The sequence below is a fragment of the Onychostruthus taczanowskii genome, unplaced genomic scaffold (assembly GCF_017590055.1).
Source record: "Onychostruthus taczanowskii isolate IOZ18803 unplaced genomic scaffold, ASM1759005v1 scaffold25, whole genome shotgun sequence".
Classification (NCBI taxonomy): domain Eukaryota; kingdom Metazoa; phylum Chordata; class Aves; order Passeriformes; family Passeridae; genus Onychostruthus; species Onychostruthus taczanowskii.
Window position 1 is genome coordinate 5491063 of NW_024499796.1, and position 16912 is coordinate 5507974.

At 40.0% G+C, this 16912-nt stretch overlaps 1 protein-coding gene across 12 annotated transcripts in view; it reads left to right on the forward strand.

The window, feature by feature from the left end:
* SPTAN1 (spectrin alpha, non-erythrocytic 1) overlaps positions 1-16912 on the forward strand; it is a 45920-nt gene that overhangs the window by 6375 nt on the left and 22633 nt on the right. For 4 of the 12 annotated variants that reach the window (XM_041406424.1, XM_041406422.1, XM_041406426.1 and 1 more), the window contains 23 exons: positions 1969-2208; positions 2828-2953; positions 3266-3334; positions 4279-4419; positions 5220-5366; positions 5973-6106; positions 6767-6911; positions 7006-7160; positions 8389-8524; positions 8948-9049; positions 9276-9413; positions 9839-9949; positions 10373-10450; positions 10621-10776; positions 11121-11325; positions 11438-11619; positions 11895-12138; positions 12457-12579; positions 13277-13494; positions 14228-14320; positions 14655-14789; positions 15207-15355; positions 16695-16754. In XM_041406424.1, coding sequence (XP_041262358.1) covers positions 1972-2208; positions 2828-2953; positions 3266-3334; positions 4279-4419; positions 5220-5366; positions 5973-6106; positions 6767-6911; positions 7006-7160; positions 8389-8524; positions 8948-9049; positions 9276-9413; positions 9839-9949; positions 10373-10450; positions 10621-10776; positions 11121-11325; positions 11438-11619; positions 11895-12138; positions 12457-12579; positions 13277-13494; positions 14228-14320; positions 14655-14789; positions 15207-15355; positions 16695-16754 — 3284 coding nt within the window. In that variant the 5' untranslated portion in view covers positions 1969-1971. Of the gene's footprint in view, positions 1-1968; positions 2209-2821; positions 2954-3227; positions 3335-4278; positions 4420-5219; positions 5367-5972; positions 6107-6766; positions 6912-7005; positions 7161-8388; positions 8525-8947; positions 9050-9275; positions 9414-9838; positions 9950-10372; positions 10451-10620; positions 10777-11120; positions 11326-11437; positions 11620-11894; positions 12139-12456; positions 12580-13276; positions 13495-14227; positions 14321-14654; positions 14790-15206; positions 15356-16694; positions 16755-16912 lie in introns of those variants that run through there. The other 8 variants (XM_041406427.1, XM_041406429.1, XM_041406430.1 and 5 more) reach the window with 4 other exon arrangements.

Below are 16912 nucleotides of genomic sequence, written 5' to 3' on the forward strand. Positions count from 1 at the left end.
TGAATGTTTTCAAATCACTGTGTGGAGGTTAATTTTTAATATTGAAATACAAGTTGAGTTGTAATGTACAGTGAATGAGTGTACAGTGTTCCAGAGACTGACCAGGATTTAATTTTCTCCAAGCACTGCCCAAACCCAGAATCAGCAGCAGGGCTCCAGCCATGCAGTACATTAGACCAGCTGCCACTGTGTTATTCCAGAACACAATGCAGTTTAAAAGAAGTGTTTTTGGCATTCAAACACAGCATGACAGGGCAGGAAAGGAAGTTTTTAGCAATAGCTTCCTTTCCTGGTGGAAAAAGGCTGTTTGAAATCAGAGTGCTGGAACAAACAGCTGCTTTCTCAAGGAACCATATCTGTGCCTGAGCTCGAGTTGTGTTCAGGGGTTTGAGCTTTTAATACTCAGATACACTAATCAAGTGGAGATTTTGGTAGCACTGCCAGGCAAAACCTGGGTTTCGTTTATGTAACGCAGTCTGCACACACTGGTGTGGTTTTTTCCTTGCCCTCTTTTGACAGTAATGAGTGGAAGGACAAACAAAGCTGAATTTTCTTTCCTTGCTGCAAGTGCCGCAGTGCAGCTGGGGCTCAGAGTTCATGGGAGCAAGGAGTGCTGCTGGCACGGCTGTCCTCTGGAGGGTGGGGACCTTGCAAGGGTAGCTCAGGAATGTGTGGATTCGTCCCCATATGTTCCTTTCTGTCAGATTGTCCTTTTACAAGTGCTTGGAAAACATGGCCCTGTAGATCACTTTCCAACCTGTGGAGTTTTCCATACAATTATGCAAGATACATGTCTAATTAAAGCATGCAGCTAACTAATGACTAAATAGCAATTTAATATTTAATGATGTATTTTAACTGATTGCCCATGCCTTTTAGTCTGCAGTTCTAGTCTAGTTCCCTGTCTGAGAGGATTGAGAAGTACCTTTAGCTTGGAGAGTGCAGAATTGGTAGAAAAGCATTAAATGAGTAACTCATGTAATCACTTGTACACGAAGACATTAATTGGAGAATTGTTCAGGCACAGAGTGTTTGTTGCAGCAAACTCTTGATAGGCAGTTAGTTGTTAAATAAGTGGTTAAATATTCAAAATTCGGTGATAATAATAGTTCCACTTTTAAAATTTGTGTTAGAGTTCTGTTTTAGAGCCCAGATCTTTTATTGAAAATCAAGTTGCTTTTGGAAAGTTGAGGAACTGAAAATTAAAGATTGTGACAGTTTTAATAAAGAGAAAAAGCAGATCAGTAGTCAGGTCTTTGCTGCCTGTGGTAACCATATTAGGTTTTAGTACATAAAGCAATGTAGAAGGATTTTCAGTCAGAGCAAGATCATTGGTTAAGCAAAATGCTCCTTGACTTACTTGACTAAGGCCACATCTGTGAAGCCTCTTACTGGCTTCTGAAAGGTTATGTAGAGTGGCAGGATGCGTTTGTAACTTTTTTTAATTGAGAGAATAAAGAAGAGATGCATCAGACAGAATGTGGGTCTATATATGTACATAAGTGTATATAGATACATGTGGGCCACTTAACTGTTGTTCATAGATGAGTAATATTCTTTAGTATTGAATATTTTAAATAGAATACCTAGAGATACTGTATGTTGTACAAGAAGTATGTCTGGATCTACACACATTTGTGCACAAACCCACATTTTTAGCTGTTGTGTTGGACACTTGCATGCTACAGTTTGAGATGACACAGACTTTACCTGGCTGCAGCCATATTTGTCCAAGCCAAATAGGTGTTAAATGTTTTTGTAAATTTTCCTTTACCACTTTCTGCCAGAAGTGTGGTTTTATTTATATGTAAGATACTTCTATTTTATACATGTACCTGCACACACAGAGTAAGACTGTAAGTAAACCACGTGTGATTTTAAAAAACCACTTTTTTCCTGCATGAATCTCTTCCTGATCTGCCAGTGTTTTGTAAGGCAAACATAATGGGGTTTCATTTTTGCTTTCAGAAAATGGACCCAAGTGGTGTAAAAGTGTTGGAAACAGCAGAAGATATCCAAGAGAGGCGTCAGCAAGTTTTGGACCGTTACCACAGGTTCAAGGAACTCTCTTCTCTGAGGCGCCAAAAGCTTGAAGATTCCTATCGGTTCCAGTTTTTCCAGCGTGATGCAGATGAGCTTGAAAAATGGATCCAAGAGAAACTGCAGATTGCATCTGATGAAAATTACAAAGACCCAAGCAATTTGCAGGCAAGTCCTCCTGCCACTTTCTATTTCCTGTACTATTGATTTTAGGGTGTTACAGGTCAGCTGGGATAGAACAAATGCAGAAATGAAACTTGATCTGAGAGTGAAGAAAGATGGATGCAAATACCCATGACCTTGCAAAGTGCTTTTCAAAAGCCTGGCTCTTTTGCTGATGTAATTGGAATATTTGTAGTAATGGATTGGATGCTATATCAGCATAGAAAATGTTGCTCAGTGTAATGTAGTATAAAACCAACTTTGTTTAATCCTAGAATTTGTTGGATGCCTTAACTCTGTGAATAAATATGAATTTTCACTTATTGTTTCCACAAAAAAAATATTTGTAGAAAATAAGCTTGTGTGGGTAGAGCTAGCTAACAGGTTTTTAGGGGTTTAAACACTGTCATGTGCAAGAGAAAAAAAAGAAAGAAATAACTAAAACTGGGATGTTTGAATCCACCTGTTGATCACCACATGATACAACTGATTTCAGCTGTGAGGTTTTAGTATTTGTTTGTCAGTCCTGAATATGCATAAAATACACTTAAAATCTTGCTGCTGGGGAATGTGGAGGAGTCCCTGCACCAAATCTCAGTTGCATTCTTTGATGTTTTCCTTTCAGGGGAAGCTGCAGAAGCACCAAGCCTTTGAAGCTGAGGTGCAGGCCAATTCAGGAGCCATCATTAAACTGGATGAGACTGGAAATCAGATGATTAATGAAGGCCATTTTGCATCTGAAACCATACGAGTGAGTTTTAGAGCTTTTTTCCCTCCCTGCCTCTTACAGGCCTTTCCTTAAGCACTTTGTTCAGATTGCCCAGATAACTCTATATTCAAAACCTCTCTTTAACACTCTACAGGTATTTGATTAGTGAAATCCTGAAAAAATTTGTGTTTGTAAAGCTCAGAGTTGGTTTTCTCTTTCATGAGCACCCAATTCACACCTTCTTTTGGATCCAGTTCTGAGGAGAACTGTTTAAAGATTAGATGTGAGATGTTTTTATATCAAACTTAATTGACAGGTTCAGCATTTCATTCTAACTTGCCTTTACTGGTTCAGTCCTTCACGCCGTACCGGACTGCCCAGCGCCCGATAGTCACGGCCACCCAAGTGGGGTCCCACATACGAGTAGGTGAAGCTTGTGGCTCTGCAGTGCAACTTGTTTTTGCAATGTCTCCTTCCTTCCTTAGTTGACAGTTTGCACCATCCTTCTGAGCAGTGCTCAGAGCTCTTTCCTCCCTTGAAACCTCTTTAATTGAACTTTCTGAGTGGATCAAGTGGTGTCCGCCCATGATGTTCAAAAGCTCCTCTTGAATGACTTTCAAGTTTCAGGTCTCGAAGAGCAAAGTGTAATAGACAATGGGTGGAGCAGTTACTTTCCTGTTTTGCAAGTTGTGTGCATGTGTGGGAGTGTGGTTTTACTTTTTGTTGTCTATAAAGTTTCTACTGGCTCCCAATAGTTTTGAAAACCCAAGTGCAGCCAGAGAAACTCAGTATTAAAAATAGTAATTGCTACTAGTATGTCCATATTATGTCCATTTCACAAAATTAGCTAAACATATTACTGTTTAGTGTTAAGAGAAGTGGTTAAAATACAGTGAAATGGCATAAGTTTGACTTAAAACAAATGTGTTGTCTTACATAAGAATAAATTACCAAAGGAAGATGCTATACATTTATTGGGAGTTGACTTTCATATAAAAGACTGAACATTTAAAGGGGAGAGCAGCAAGTTTTTGGTATGACTATTTTGGTATCATATTAGCATAGAATTTAAATCTCAAAATGTTTAGCTCATAGTTGCTTAAATATAACTATTTGATAGCTTCATTAATAACAACTGTCTAAGTACTCAGTTCAGTAATTTCTGGTTTTGTGTTACAACACTACATAATTTAAAAAATATTTACTAGAGATAAAATCAGGAGGTTTGTCCCTCGCCCTTTGTCTAAAGTAAGATTTAGGATGTACAACTTCAGAAAAAATAAATAAATCTGCTGTTAAGGACAGGAAGGGAATAAATCTCATCTTCTTTGACAGGGGATTTTAATAACAACATCCTTTTGTTTCAGACTCGACTGCAGGAGCTGCACCGACTATGGGAATTACTGATGGAAAAGATGAGAGAGAAGGGAGTCAAATTATTGCAAGCACAGAAGTTGGTGCAATATTTACGGGAATGTGAAGATGTCTTGGACTGGATCAATGATAAGGTGTATAATTACCTCCCTTTATCATGTATTTGATGTGTTTGTGTGAAAAATTTCTGTCAGCATAGAGTTGCTGGAGGTCAGGTAGTCTCAGAAAGCTTGTAAAAGCACCTTTATTTAGTTATTCACATTGCATCAGCAGTGTGTGTGCAAAGTACTGCTGTTCTTTTGCAGCCACAATAAAAGTTATTAGTCTAAGAGGAAGCCTGTTTGTTGGAGAGTACTTTTGGCATAATCAATTCATTCTTTGCTTTGAGAAGACAAATGAAATTCAAGTTTGCTCTAAGGGAAATCTTCAACATGTAAAAGCAAATATTAATAAATATTCTAAATTATTTGTTTCAGAAAGGAGACAGCCCAAGCAGCAAGCAGTTACTAAATGATTGGAATATCTTTAGATATTGTAAGGACATGAACTGCAGGAGGACTGTTGGCTCTTGATTCTTTGAACTCTAAGGAAGCAAACCACAAACCACACTATCAAAAGGCAAAAAAGCCACAAAATAATTACACTGGTTTCCTTAAACGATGGTTTGCTCTTTTGTATCACTGTGGGTTCAAACTGTAAACCCTGTGTAACTGTTACTGAATACAACTCTGCACTTTTTGTGCAGAAATCTTGCATCAGAAGCCTGCAGCAAATGGAATGGAGTTTAATGAATAAACTTCATAGTTTTAAGTCTGACCTTAAACACTGTGATTGTCTTTGACCTAGTCAAAATTAGGACAGTGTGCTTCCTAATTTTTAATGGTGATTTCCCATAGGATATACTGAAATTAACTTTTTTTTTCCAATGTGCTAGGAAGCAATAGTGACATCAGAAGAGCTTGGACAGGACTTAGAGCATGTTGAAGTTTTGCAAAAGAAGTTTGAAGAGTTCCAGACAGATCTTGCAGCTCATGAAGAAAGAGTAAATGAAGTGAACCAGTTTGCTGGCAAACTTATCCAGGTAAGCATTTATTGGTATTGAAAATCTCTCTTGGCAAGTCAGTTACCACAGCAGACATTTGTCTGTAGCTTCCCCTCTTCCCCCCCTGTTTCAGAGCAGATCTTTAAGCTTTGCTCCACATGGGTACTTGGCTTTCTTCACCTTAAATGGTCACCATTTGATTACTTGTTCTTCTGCTGAACAGCCTGAATAACTGCCTCATCTGGGAATGTTCCTGAAAATGTGGAGAGTAGTGATTATTAAGAGAAACTGTCATATTGGGGTTAAATTTATTTCCTTTGGACAGGAGGTTTAGTATCTCTTCTGGTTTGATATCTGGGGCCTGATCAAGGATGGAGGCAGGGCATTCCAGGGAAAAGAAGATACTGTTTATAGCCCTCTTCCCATGGACTAATCAATATGTAGGGAAAACACTACATGAGTATTGAATGTTTGCACAGTGAAATTTCAGGGAAACTATTAAATTGGGTGATCATCTGGAAAGGACAGTAATTATAAATTGATTTCTTGAAGACCAGCAGTGTTTTGTCAATGAATGACAAACAAAACCAAAGAACAAATATATGAAAAAACATATGAAAATAGCATTTTTCCTTTGCTTGCCAGGAAACACATCCTGAAGAGGAGCTGATAAAGTCCAAACAAGATGAAGTAAATGCGAGCTGGCAGCGTCTTAAGGGACTTGCTCTCCAGAGGCAAGGAAAACTCTTTGGGGCAGCTGAAGTTCAGCGTTTCAACAGGTATGAACTTGGCTGGATCTGCTGAATGATGTAACCCTTGTGTGGGTGTTTAGTGATGCATTCAGCTGCACACAGTAGTATGAGAGGAGCTACTGTCTCCTTTTGCTTTGCTCTTCTGCATGACTTGCTGGATGAAGACCTTGTTATTCTACAGTTATTTTAGCATGGTCATTCTGATGGAGCTTTTCAGAACTTGGCAGTTTTGTTCTCCTTTCCTCTGAGGGCTTTTTCCCCCATTTCTGTCCTAGATGAGCCTTAAATGGAGTGTGCTTTTTTTATTGGATGTCAGCCTCATTGTTCTGGAGGCTCTGAGCAATGTCTTTCTATTCTCCTCTCCATCTACAGCATTTTGAGATTTGCTGTAATTAAGTTGGGAAAGGGTTCAGAGTGGGAAATGGATCCACTCTATGACAGTGCTCTGTGGTGCTGTAATTCCTGGTTTGCATCTGGTGACAGTGGCCTGTTAATATGCTTCAAAGTTTCTTGAGATGCAAAGAAAGCCTATTTATTTGTTTTCTAAAGGATGTTTGTGGTTGGCTGCAGTGTTTATATATATGGGTTTGTATGCTAGTACGTCTGGCACACGTATAGGAACACATCCTGCTTCCTTCCTTTTTCCATACAAGACAAACTGCTTTCAATTTGTGCTTTGTTTTGAAGGGATGTGGATGAAACAATCAGCTGGATCAAGGAGAAAGGGCAGTTGATGGCCTCAGATGATTTTGGCAGAGACTTAGCCAGCGTGCAGGCATTACTGCGCAAGCACGAAGGCCTGGAAAGAGACCTGGCAGCTCTGGAAGATAAGGTACCCCTGTGAGATGCATTTCACCTACAGTTTAAATGGGGTAACCAGCTTGTAAAAGGCTGGAAGCTCACTCTCAGTTTGTGCCTGGGTTTAGGTGAAGGCCCTGTGTGCAGAAGCTGACCGTTTGCAGCAGTCTCACCCAATAAATGCTTCCCAAATTCAAGTGAAACGGGAGGAGCTCATTGCCAACTGGGAACAGATCCGGACGCTGGCAGCGGAGAGGCACGCCCGCCTCAACGACTCCTACAGGTGGGTCACTGCAGCAGGACAGTGCTGCTTCCCTCCTTGGTCACATTTGACAGAGGGCTCTTGGAGGGAGAACAAAGGGGGGTGCCATTTCCAAAATTTGGGGATGATTCTGGTATTTTCAGAGCAGTCTTGTTCACCAAATTCTATTTTGCACGAACTTCTTGGAGTAAAAGGGTTATTTATATGATTGAAAAATTATTGCAGCTTTTTGTCATTCTCTGGTGTGGATCAACTGAAAATAAACACAGGGATGTTTTAGGACCTTTGCTATTTTCTCTGAGTTGACATGTGGATTTTGAAATACATTTCAGTTTTGCTGAAAAGAAAAAGCTTTTTTAATACTTTTATTACAAATCTGGTCACTAGTCTTTAAGAGTCTCTATGAAGACTGAGCTATGGTATATTGTTTGATATATTGTCTGAGACCAAAAAAATTCCCTGTTTCTGTGGTAGTTTTTTTTTGCTGTGGAATTTGTATTCATCCAGTCGTGTCTACACTAACCTGGTCTCTGAAACATAACCTGTTAGATTGCTGTTGAGAAGCTGTACTGAAAACAAACTAATCCTCATATGGTGGTTAGTTTACATCCTTTCTGGTTTTGTTTTTCTGCCCTTTGTTCCTTCCCACAGTGTAGGATTTTTGGCAGTGGAGACCCACACAAATAATCTTTTTCTTTACCTTCCCTGCCACAGTCTCTTCAGAGCAATTAACAGCAAATGTAAAAGGGAAACAGAAACGGATCACTTTTGCTGATAAGTGTTAAGCATATGCCAAAGGCAACAACTAAAGGCATTCTGGAAGGAATTTGAGGATTTGTTTGCTTGTTTTAAGGCTGAGGCATGTGCAGCTGAAATTTTCTGTCAGTTCCCTCCCCCACACACTGTTATGGTTGTGACAGAAGCAGCCCTGTGGATTATCTTGAGAACTATATTTTGATTTCTGTTGTCCTCAGTGTGTAGTTAGGAATATTAATTTTACTTACAATATAAGTTACATGCAAAATACATCTTTGAGACATTGATTTAAAACCCAACATTTTCATAACTTCAAAAGACTTCTTTTATGATTGAAAGCATATTTAGTTATTTAATATTCTGAGCAGATTTTTGTGTTGTTTTATTTGTATCTGAGGAGCAGCTTTTATGTTTGTAACCCTTTCTTTGGGGAAAGGGAGAGAAACTCTGCAAATTAATTATTCCTAATAATTTTTTGCTTTGCTTACCTAAGGCTGCAGCGCTTTCTCGCGGACTTCCGAGACCTCACCAGCTGGGTGACTGAGATGAAGGCTCTGATAAATGCTGATGAACTTGCCAATGATGTGGCTGGGGCAGAAGCCCTTCTAGACAGACATCAGGAACATAAGGTAGAGTGGTTATACAGGCAAATGCAGTCAGCAGCCCTCTGATTTGTGTGTCTAACAGTGTCTGAGTCAGTGTTCTAGCACTGGAATGCTTTGATCATGCAACTAACACAGTACTAGATTGCTGTCTTGATTTAATATTCCAAAATTGTTTCTAGATGGTAGATATATACTGAGTATTTAAGAATGCTTATGATAATATTTTATAAAAAATAGGCCTGATAGCAGCCAGTTGGGCTAATGATTGTTTTTGTTCTCCATCATGAGGAATTCCTATAATTAAGCAGAAAGAATACAGCTCAAATAAACTTCTAGTTTCATTTTAATGTAGAAATTTATACCTGCCTTACATGCATTGTAAGGTCATTCTGACACTCTGTGCTAAGATAAATTTTGGTAACAGCTTTTTCACATCTCCTTCCATAGGGAGAAATTGATGCCCATGAAGACAGCTTCAAATCTGCTGATGAGTCAGGCCAGGCTTTGCTCTCTGCTGGACACTATGCTTCTGATGAAGTTAAAGAAAAGGTAAGTTGAGAGCAAGAGCTCCTAGAAGAATTTTGTCTCTTTCTTCTGTGTCCCTTAATTTAAAAGGATGATGACATGAACTGGAGATTTCATTGTTTACACAGGAGGTCATTTTCAATTCAGTGCTACCCACTTTTTTAGAGTCACAATTTGATTTTACATTGAGATGGAAGTGAACTAGAGTGTTAAATAAAATTATTATATTTTCCTCTTCCCAATCAATTAGCTGACCATCCTCTCAGATGAAAGGTCTGCCTTGCTGGAGCTGTGGGAGCTCCGCAGACAGCAGTATGAGCAGTGCATGGACCTGCAGCTTTTCTACAGAGACACTGAACAAGTTGACAACTGGATGAGCAAACAAGAAGTGAGTGCATATCTTTGAATTCTCCAGATATGGTTACTTGAATTTCTGGGTAGTCTTTTGTAAGCTCAAGCAATTGGCAGTGCTGGCAGTGCCATGAACACCCACAAATGAGTGGGTGCTGTGCAGACTTATTTATCTGACTGCCTGAAATGGTGCAATGGCTTTTTCCATCTAATGCTGAAACTATGAGCTGTGACAAGTGGGCTTGATGTGGCTTTTGTGTGTATTAACTGTTGTAAAATGCTGGTTGAATAAGAAGCTGAAAAGAATTATTGCCTGCTAGAAGCATAAAGCAAACACCATGCCAGTATGCCATTTTACATTTCAGTAATAACATATGGCAGGAAATATCCCTGGCTGTGCTTGAGCTCACTTAGAGCAGCTGAGTATGGAAACATTAAAATGTGTTTGTGTCCTTACTTCAGGCATTTCTGCTGAATGAAGACCTTGGTGATTCTCTGGACAGCGTGGAGGCTCTTCTAAAGAAGCATGAAGACTTTGAGAAATCCCTAAGTGCCCAAGAGGAGAAAATCACAGTAAGACATTGACATTAGGCCATCACTAAATGGACAAGAAGTGAAACAAGGGCATTTATTCACTAGGGAGGAGACACTGGTGGTAAAGGATGGGGTTTGCTTTGCAGAATAATCTTCTGTTATGTGGGATGTATTAGCTCTAAAATGGGTAAGTGTGGGATAGGGCTTGATTGCTGTCTCAGAGTTAGGTAACCTGGTGCTTTCTTACCATACCAGCACACAGGTGAATGAAAATTTGTCAAAAAACTGCACTCTTCCACATGGAGAGGATGAGGGTACAGAGAGAAAAGGGTGTAAGGATAGATGTGCTAATGGCTTTCTGCCAGTTTTACTGTGATAAACTTTGGGGAATTGATATACGAAGGAAATTTTCACAAGCAATTTCTATTACACCAAATAAATGGAAACTTGTTTTCCCTCTAGGCATTAGATGAGTTTGCTACTAAGTTGATTCAGAATAACCACTATGCCATGGATGATGTTGCTACACGCAGAGATGCTGTAAGTATCCAAAATGCATTTGGACTGTAGGCGTTAAATCTTGTTCTGCTTTATTATTTTACATGGTTTGACTTCAATATAGGATAAGTCAGTGGAGTTGTCCCAGGAGGGATACAGTGGTGGTTCTTACAAGCTTGAAGAATTTAAAAACCTTTTACTTCTTCTTTCAGCTGCTGAGCCGCCGAAATGCCCTTCATGAAAGAGCCATGCGCCGCCGCGCTCAGCTGGCAGATTCTTTCCATCTGCAGCAGTTTTTCCGAGATTCTGATGAGCTCAAGAGTTGGGTTAATGAAAAGATGAAAACTGCAACTGATGAGGCCTACAAGGTAAACACAAAGATGAATGGTAGATTGCTCTTAAGGCAGTAACAGGCTTAATCAGTCTAATGACATGAAGCAGCATCAGCCAAAATGTTGCTGATAGTCGGTGATATTAATGGCAACAGGAGGAATTGTGTAATTTCTTCCTGACCCCAGGAGGCATTTTCCCATCATACAGTAATTGTGCCTATCCAGTAGCTTAAGAATTCTGATTTAAGGCATATTTTTGGCACCAGATCCTCTGGTTACACCATGACATGTCTATGAATGTAGTCCAATTTCAAAAATTCTTCAGAGATCTTTGGGTACTGGTTTTGTGTTGAAATGTTCTATTTCTTCTTCATCTGTAGGATCCATCGAACTTGCAAGGTAAAGTTCAGAAACACCAGGCTTTTGAAGCAGAGCTGTCTGCTAACCAGAGTCGTATTGATGCCCTGGAGAAAGCTGGCCAGAAGCTGATTGATGTCAAGCACTACGCATCCGATGAGGTGGCAGCTCGCATGAATGAAGTCATCAGCTTGTGGAAGAAACTTCTGGAGGCCACTGAGCTCAAAGGTATGACTTGTTCAGAAGAATATGGGCAAATTTCTAGAGAGTTTAGCTGGGAGAAGACAGGAAATGAGTTAACTTCAGTTCCCACTTGACTTACCTGTCCTGTCTCTCTCAGGTATTAAACTGCGAGAAGCCAATCAGCAGCAGCAGTTTAATCGCAATGTGGAGGACATTGAGCTCTGGCTGTATGAAGTAGAAGGACACTTGGCTTCTGATGATTATGGAAAAGATCTTACTAATGTTCAGAATCTTCAGAAGAAACATGCACTTCTAGAGGCAGATGTTGCTGCCCATCAGGTAAGGAAATATTTTTTATTCCTGCCTTTTCAAATCTGCTTGCTCAAAAGAGGGTATTTTTAGATATGCTCAGTCAGAGACCTTAGCAGGTCTGGGTTTTGTAATTTTTTTGGCTTTGGGTTTTACAGTTTGCTTATCAGAAATAATTTTGAACTAAAACATAACTTGTATGTCTCTAAAATAACATCTTTATAACTTTAATAGAAATGAGCTTCTCAGTCACTGCAGCCACCTAACAGAAATTCTGACCCAATGGTGTCGCTGATCAATTTTAGGATCGGATAGATGGCATTACCATCCAGGCACGCCAGTTCCAGGAGGCTGGGCACTTTGATGCTGACAATATCAAGAAGAAACAAGAAGCTTTAGTGGCTCGCTATGAAGCCCTGAAGGACCCCATGGTAGCTCGCAAGCAGAAACTCGCAGATTCTCTTCGCCTGCAGCAGCTTTTCCGTGACATTGAGGATGAGGAGACCTGGATTAGGGAAAAAGAACCTATTGCAGCTTCAACAAACCGAGGTTGGTCCATCCTGGTGTCTCTAGGATTCGGATGTCAGAATTGCTCTGTTATAAATTGTATCTTTCTAGAATATTCTCTAAAAATTTCAGAGGCGTTTGGTGTAATTAACATTGGCCGGAGTTACATATTTGCCATTGCCCCTGGGTCTCTGTTATTGCTTATGTAATTGCAGTGGTAACATTGTTTCCATAGTACTCTGTCCTCATTGTTGGTGTTCTCCCTCTGCACGTTTGTGTATTGCTGGCTGCAGCTGCCTTCAAATTTTTGTTTCATCTAGTGACTCTGATTTACCTGATTAATTATTTTGTATCTTTCAGGCAAGGACTTAATTGGTGTCCAGAATCTGTTAAAGAAGCACCAGGCTTTGCAGGCAGAAATTGCAGGCCATGAGCCCCGCATTAAAGCAGTCACACAGAAGGGAAATGCTATGGTGGAAGAAGGTATGTCTCAATATTTTTTAACTCTGGCAGTCTCTTGTTCTCTGGCCCAGCACAGTTAAGAATTACTGCCTGATTTTATCCTGATAATAGGCAGGTACCTGCTAGCAGGATGCACTCCTGGTCATCCTTGCACCTGAAAATAAAAATGGGTTCCCAGATGGGAACCTGTCCTAATTTTGACAGACCTGTCTACTCTTGATGAGCACTTACTTAGCATTTTTGTGCCTATTGTATTTAGTCTCTATAATTAAATCTTTTAAAGGGCTCTGTCTAATCATGATGTGAGAGAAAATTCTCTACAAAGACAGTAATTCTTGCTTTTAAATAAATAGGCATCTTTATTTCTGACTGTTTTTAGCATGAAAATTTAAAAAATAAAATCCTGCTGGTCTGAAATAATATTTGTCTGCTGCCACAACTCTGGAAAGAGATGACCTTTTCTGTTTCATCATTGAGAAATGTTATGTTGTGTCTCGTTTTATTCCTGTTGATTAGATATGCTAGTACAGCTTTATTTGCAGGTTGTTTTTTCCAGTCTGAGGCAAAAGGACCAGCTGAGTTATGTTTTTATAATTCTAGTCTAAATAGGCTTTAAATTGGTCTAATTTTTTAACTTTGAAGAATTACAAGTACTCTTTTAATGCCTATTGCTTATGTCTGCTGAAATCCTTCAGTTCCCTTTGCTTCTGTTCCATAGGACACTTTGCAGCTGAGGATGTGAAAATCAAACTGAACGAGCTAAACCAGAAGTGGGACTCTCTGAAAGCCAAAGCATCTCAGCGTCGACAGGACCTGGAGGATTCCCTGCAGGCTCAGCAGTACTTTGCTGATGCTAACGAAGCTGAATCCTGGATGAGGGAAAAGGAGCCCATTGTAGGCAGTACAGATTATGGGAAAGATGAAGACTCTGCTGAGGTATTTGAGATTCTTGTTTAAATCAATTTTGCATAAGTACAGTGAGGATTTGTCCAGTGGTAAAAAATGAGCTGTGATAATTTCAGGATTCTTGAGGGTGGATTCTTGCATCAAGCAAGATTTTGGCTCTTAGTCAAGTGATTACATATTTTCCTGTGTCTTAGTTGCTATTGCACATGAATTCTGCTGCTCAATATATTAAACCAACTGTGAGGAAGCTTTACCTCTGTATTCACTCTTCTACAGGGTTTTGTTTTTTTAAGTATAATGAAAATAATATCAGCAAATTCCTCATGGGATCAGCATTTCAGTATGAGTCTGGTTTTCAGCAGTTCATTAGTCTGGAAGTAATTTTTTTTTGTCTGGATTTGTTTTATTGATATCATTCTGCAGTCAAACACTACATCCCAGGCAGTGCTGACTGACATTTTATCAACATGAAGTGCAGTTTAGAAGCACACTTCAAACTTACCCGTGTCACTCTGGAAATAGTTCTTTCTGGTCAGAAGAAAAGAATGTTGCTGAGATAAGGTGGGGAGGCAAAGCACCAGAAGCATTAGGTCCACTATCTAGCCTGTGAATAAATAGAAGTGATTATTCCCATGAGAGTCATGAGGCTGGCAGCTCTGAAAAACACACATTCCCTTTGTATGGAGTCAAAATATATGTTTTAAGCAGAGGTATATTTGTAAAATGGCAAGGTGTTCATGTTGTTATTATCATCCACTTTCAGGCTCTTCTGAAGAAACATGAAGCTTTGATGTCTGATCTCTCTGCTTATGGCAGCAGCATCCAGGCACTGAGGGAGCAGGCCCAGTCATGCAGGGTAAGGAAAGATGCCAATCATGTACCTAAAATTCATGGGTCAGCAAAAGGTAAAAACGAAGCTCAATAACAGTTAGTTTTGAGAGGTTATTGCAGACTGTGCTTGATTTTCTCCAAAAAAATTAGCAGTCTGTTTTTATAATCATAATACAGCTGTATTGTTTTAAAGTAAAACAATCTAATGTGGTGGTTTTCAGTGTTTGAGCCCAGACAGCACCTAAACTGAATCTACAGTAGCTTTAACTAAGGCTGAAGTATATTCTAGGACAACAGCATTAATTATAATAAATATGGAACAGCTCATTTTTTCTTGTGCTTTTTTTTTTTTTTTTTAGCAACAAGTTGCTCCCACAGATGATGAAACTGGAAAAGAGCTCGTTCTGGCACTCTATGATTACCAGGAGAAGAGTCCCCGGGAGGTGACAATGAAAAAGGGAGATATTCTCACCTTACTCAACAGCACCAACAAGGTGGGCTCTGGCCTCCTGCTTTGCTGCCTTGCTTGGCTCCCTCAGTGCTGTGTGTTTTGTTTGGTTTTGGTACATTTAGCCCGTGTCTCCATTCAGCACTTCAGCTGAACCTCTTCATTTCCATCACTCCTCTACAGCTGCCAACTTTTCCAAGATAGGGCACATGTCCTTGAGAGCTTTAATTCCCTGATGTGGAGGAAGTTGTGGCCAAATACAAGGGGAGACTTGGCAGTAAGATCTCTGTCTTCAAAAGACTCTTTGTTTGAAATGATCTCCATAGCAAGAGCAAACTGTAGAGAGCATCACTGGTTTCCTTGTGCTAATAGAAATCTCTGATTTGCAGCATTCAGTTGCCCAGCATTCTTTATGCTTGATGATGTCCTCACAGTGGTTGCTTTGTGGTTTTTCTGCTTCCAGGACTGGTGGAAGGTGGAAGTCAATGACCGTCAGGGATTTGTACCTGCTGCCTATGTGAAAAAGCTGGATCCTGCCCAGTCTGCATCCCGAGAGAACCTCCTGGAGGAGCAGGGCAGCATCGCCCTGCGACAGGAGCAGATCGACAACCAGTAAGATCTAACTGATGAGACATGACACTGCCAGCATTAGCTGGCTTGGCCTTTGCTTCACAGATTGCCACCAGCTTAGGTTAATCCTTCTTACACTAGGGAGTCATTAATTGGAGCAAAACAAGAGGCTCCTTTGCCAGAGGCACCAGATTCAGTTGCTTTATTCCTACTCTAGATTTTCTTGTTGCTTTTTCCATTTTTAACCGTTAAACTCATGACACTAGAGCTCAACTTACTGTCTGACTTGAGTATTATATGTGTTCCTTTTGTTGTTGTACCTAACTACTTAACTTGTTTGTGAGTTATATATGTCCTAAGCAACTCTTGTATATGTAGTTGTCACTTCTTAACGTGTTACCTGTTTTGAAAAGCTTTCTTAAATTTGATTCCATTAAGTACAGTGCTCTCCCTATACAGGGCTGCCTCTGAAGGTGCCCTCCTTATGAGCTGGGGCTACTTTGCTGCTAGCTCATCACTTTTTTTTTTTCTGAAATGTGGTGCCAATATTTGTTGCCATTATAGGAGCTAAAATGTGTCGTCCCCGCCTTCTTTTTTTTCAATTCTTATCATCTTTTTTAAAAGAGCAGCATATCGTTGCAAACAGAAAACTGCAAGGCTGCTTGGTAATGACCACCTTAAAGCACATGGTGGCTGGAGATTAATTCAGGCAAGGGCTGTTGGTGATAGCTGTGAGTGCCAGCCCATCTTATCAAGCCACCTGAAAGCTGAAGCTGGAAGTTTTCTGTGTACTCCCATCTGTTGGCGCAGCTATGCTGTCATTCTGTGTGAGAATTTCCTCCTACTCAGTTGTGTTGAGTCATCAGTTATTACAGTGCCATGCAATAATTACTAGCCTTAGCTCTAGAATTAAAAAATTAAAATAAAATCACACAAAAAAAACCCCACCAACCCATAACAAAAAACCTTTTTACCAGCATGAAGAAAAAATTCTGGAGAATTGTGGCAGATTGGTCAGGATTTTAATAATATCATTCCCTCCATGGGTTTGCATATGGCTTTTAGTAACTAGAACAGGGTGCCTTATTTTAGAGCCAAGGAGGGGGGACCACCTTTTAGTTTCCAATCCCATGGCACAATAATGAGGAAATGAGGAGACCTTATAGAGAGAGCTCAACTGTACTGCTGAGGTTTCCTTACACAAATTCTGCTCCTGGTCTGATTTGCTTTGCTTCTGAACAACACCTAATTTTCTCATTTAAATGTGAACTCTTACCCATCTCTTACCACAGACCAGCCACGGATGGAGCTGCTGCTTTCATTATTTTTGTTAATCTGACTAATTTTTCGCATGCGTTTGCTGTGCTCCCTGTCTGTGCAGGACTCTCATTACTAAGGAGGTCGGCAGTGTATCTCTGCGTATGAAACAGGTCGAAGAACTGTGAGTAGGATTAGCCTTTCCTAAACCATGCTGTCTCCACACTGTCACTGTTCATCCTCCCTTTGTTTCTTTCTTTGGGAACGCTGCTCCAAAGAGACACGAAGGAGGCCATTTCTGCAGTGAGGATTAGTTTAGATGAATGTGGTGGTCTGTGTTTC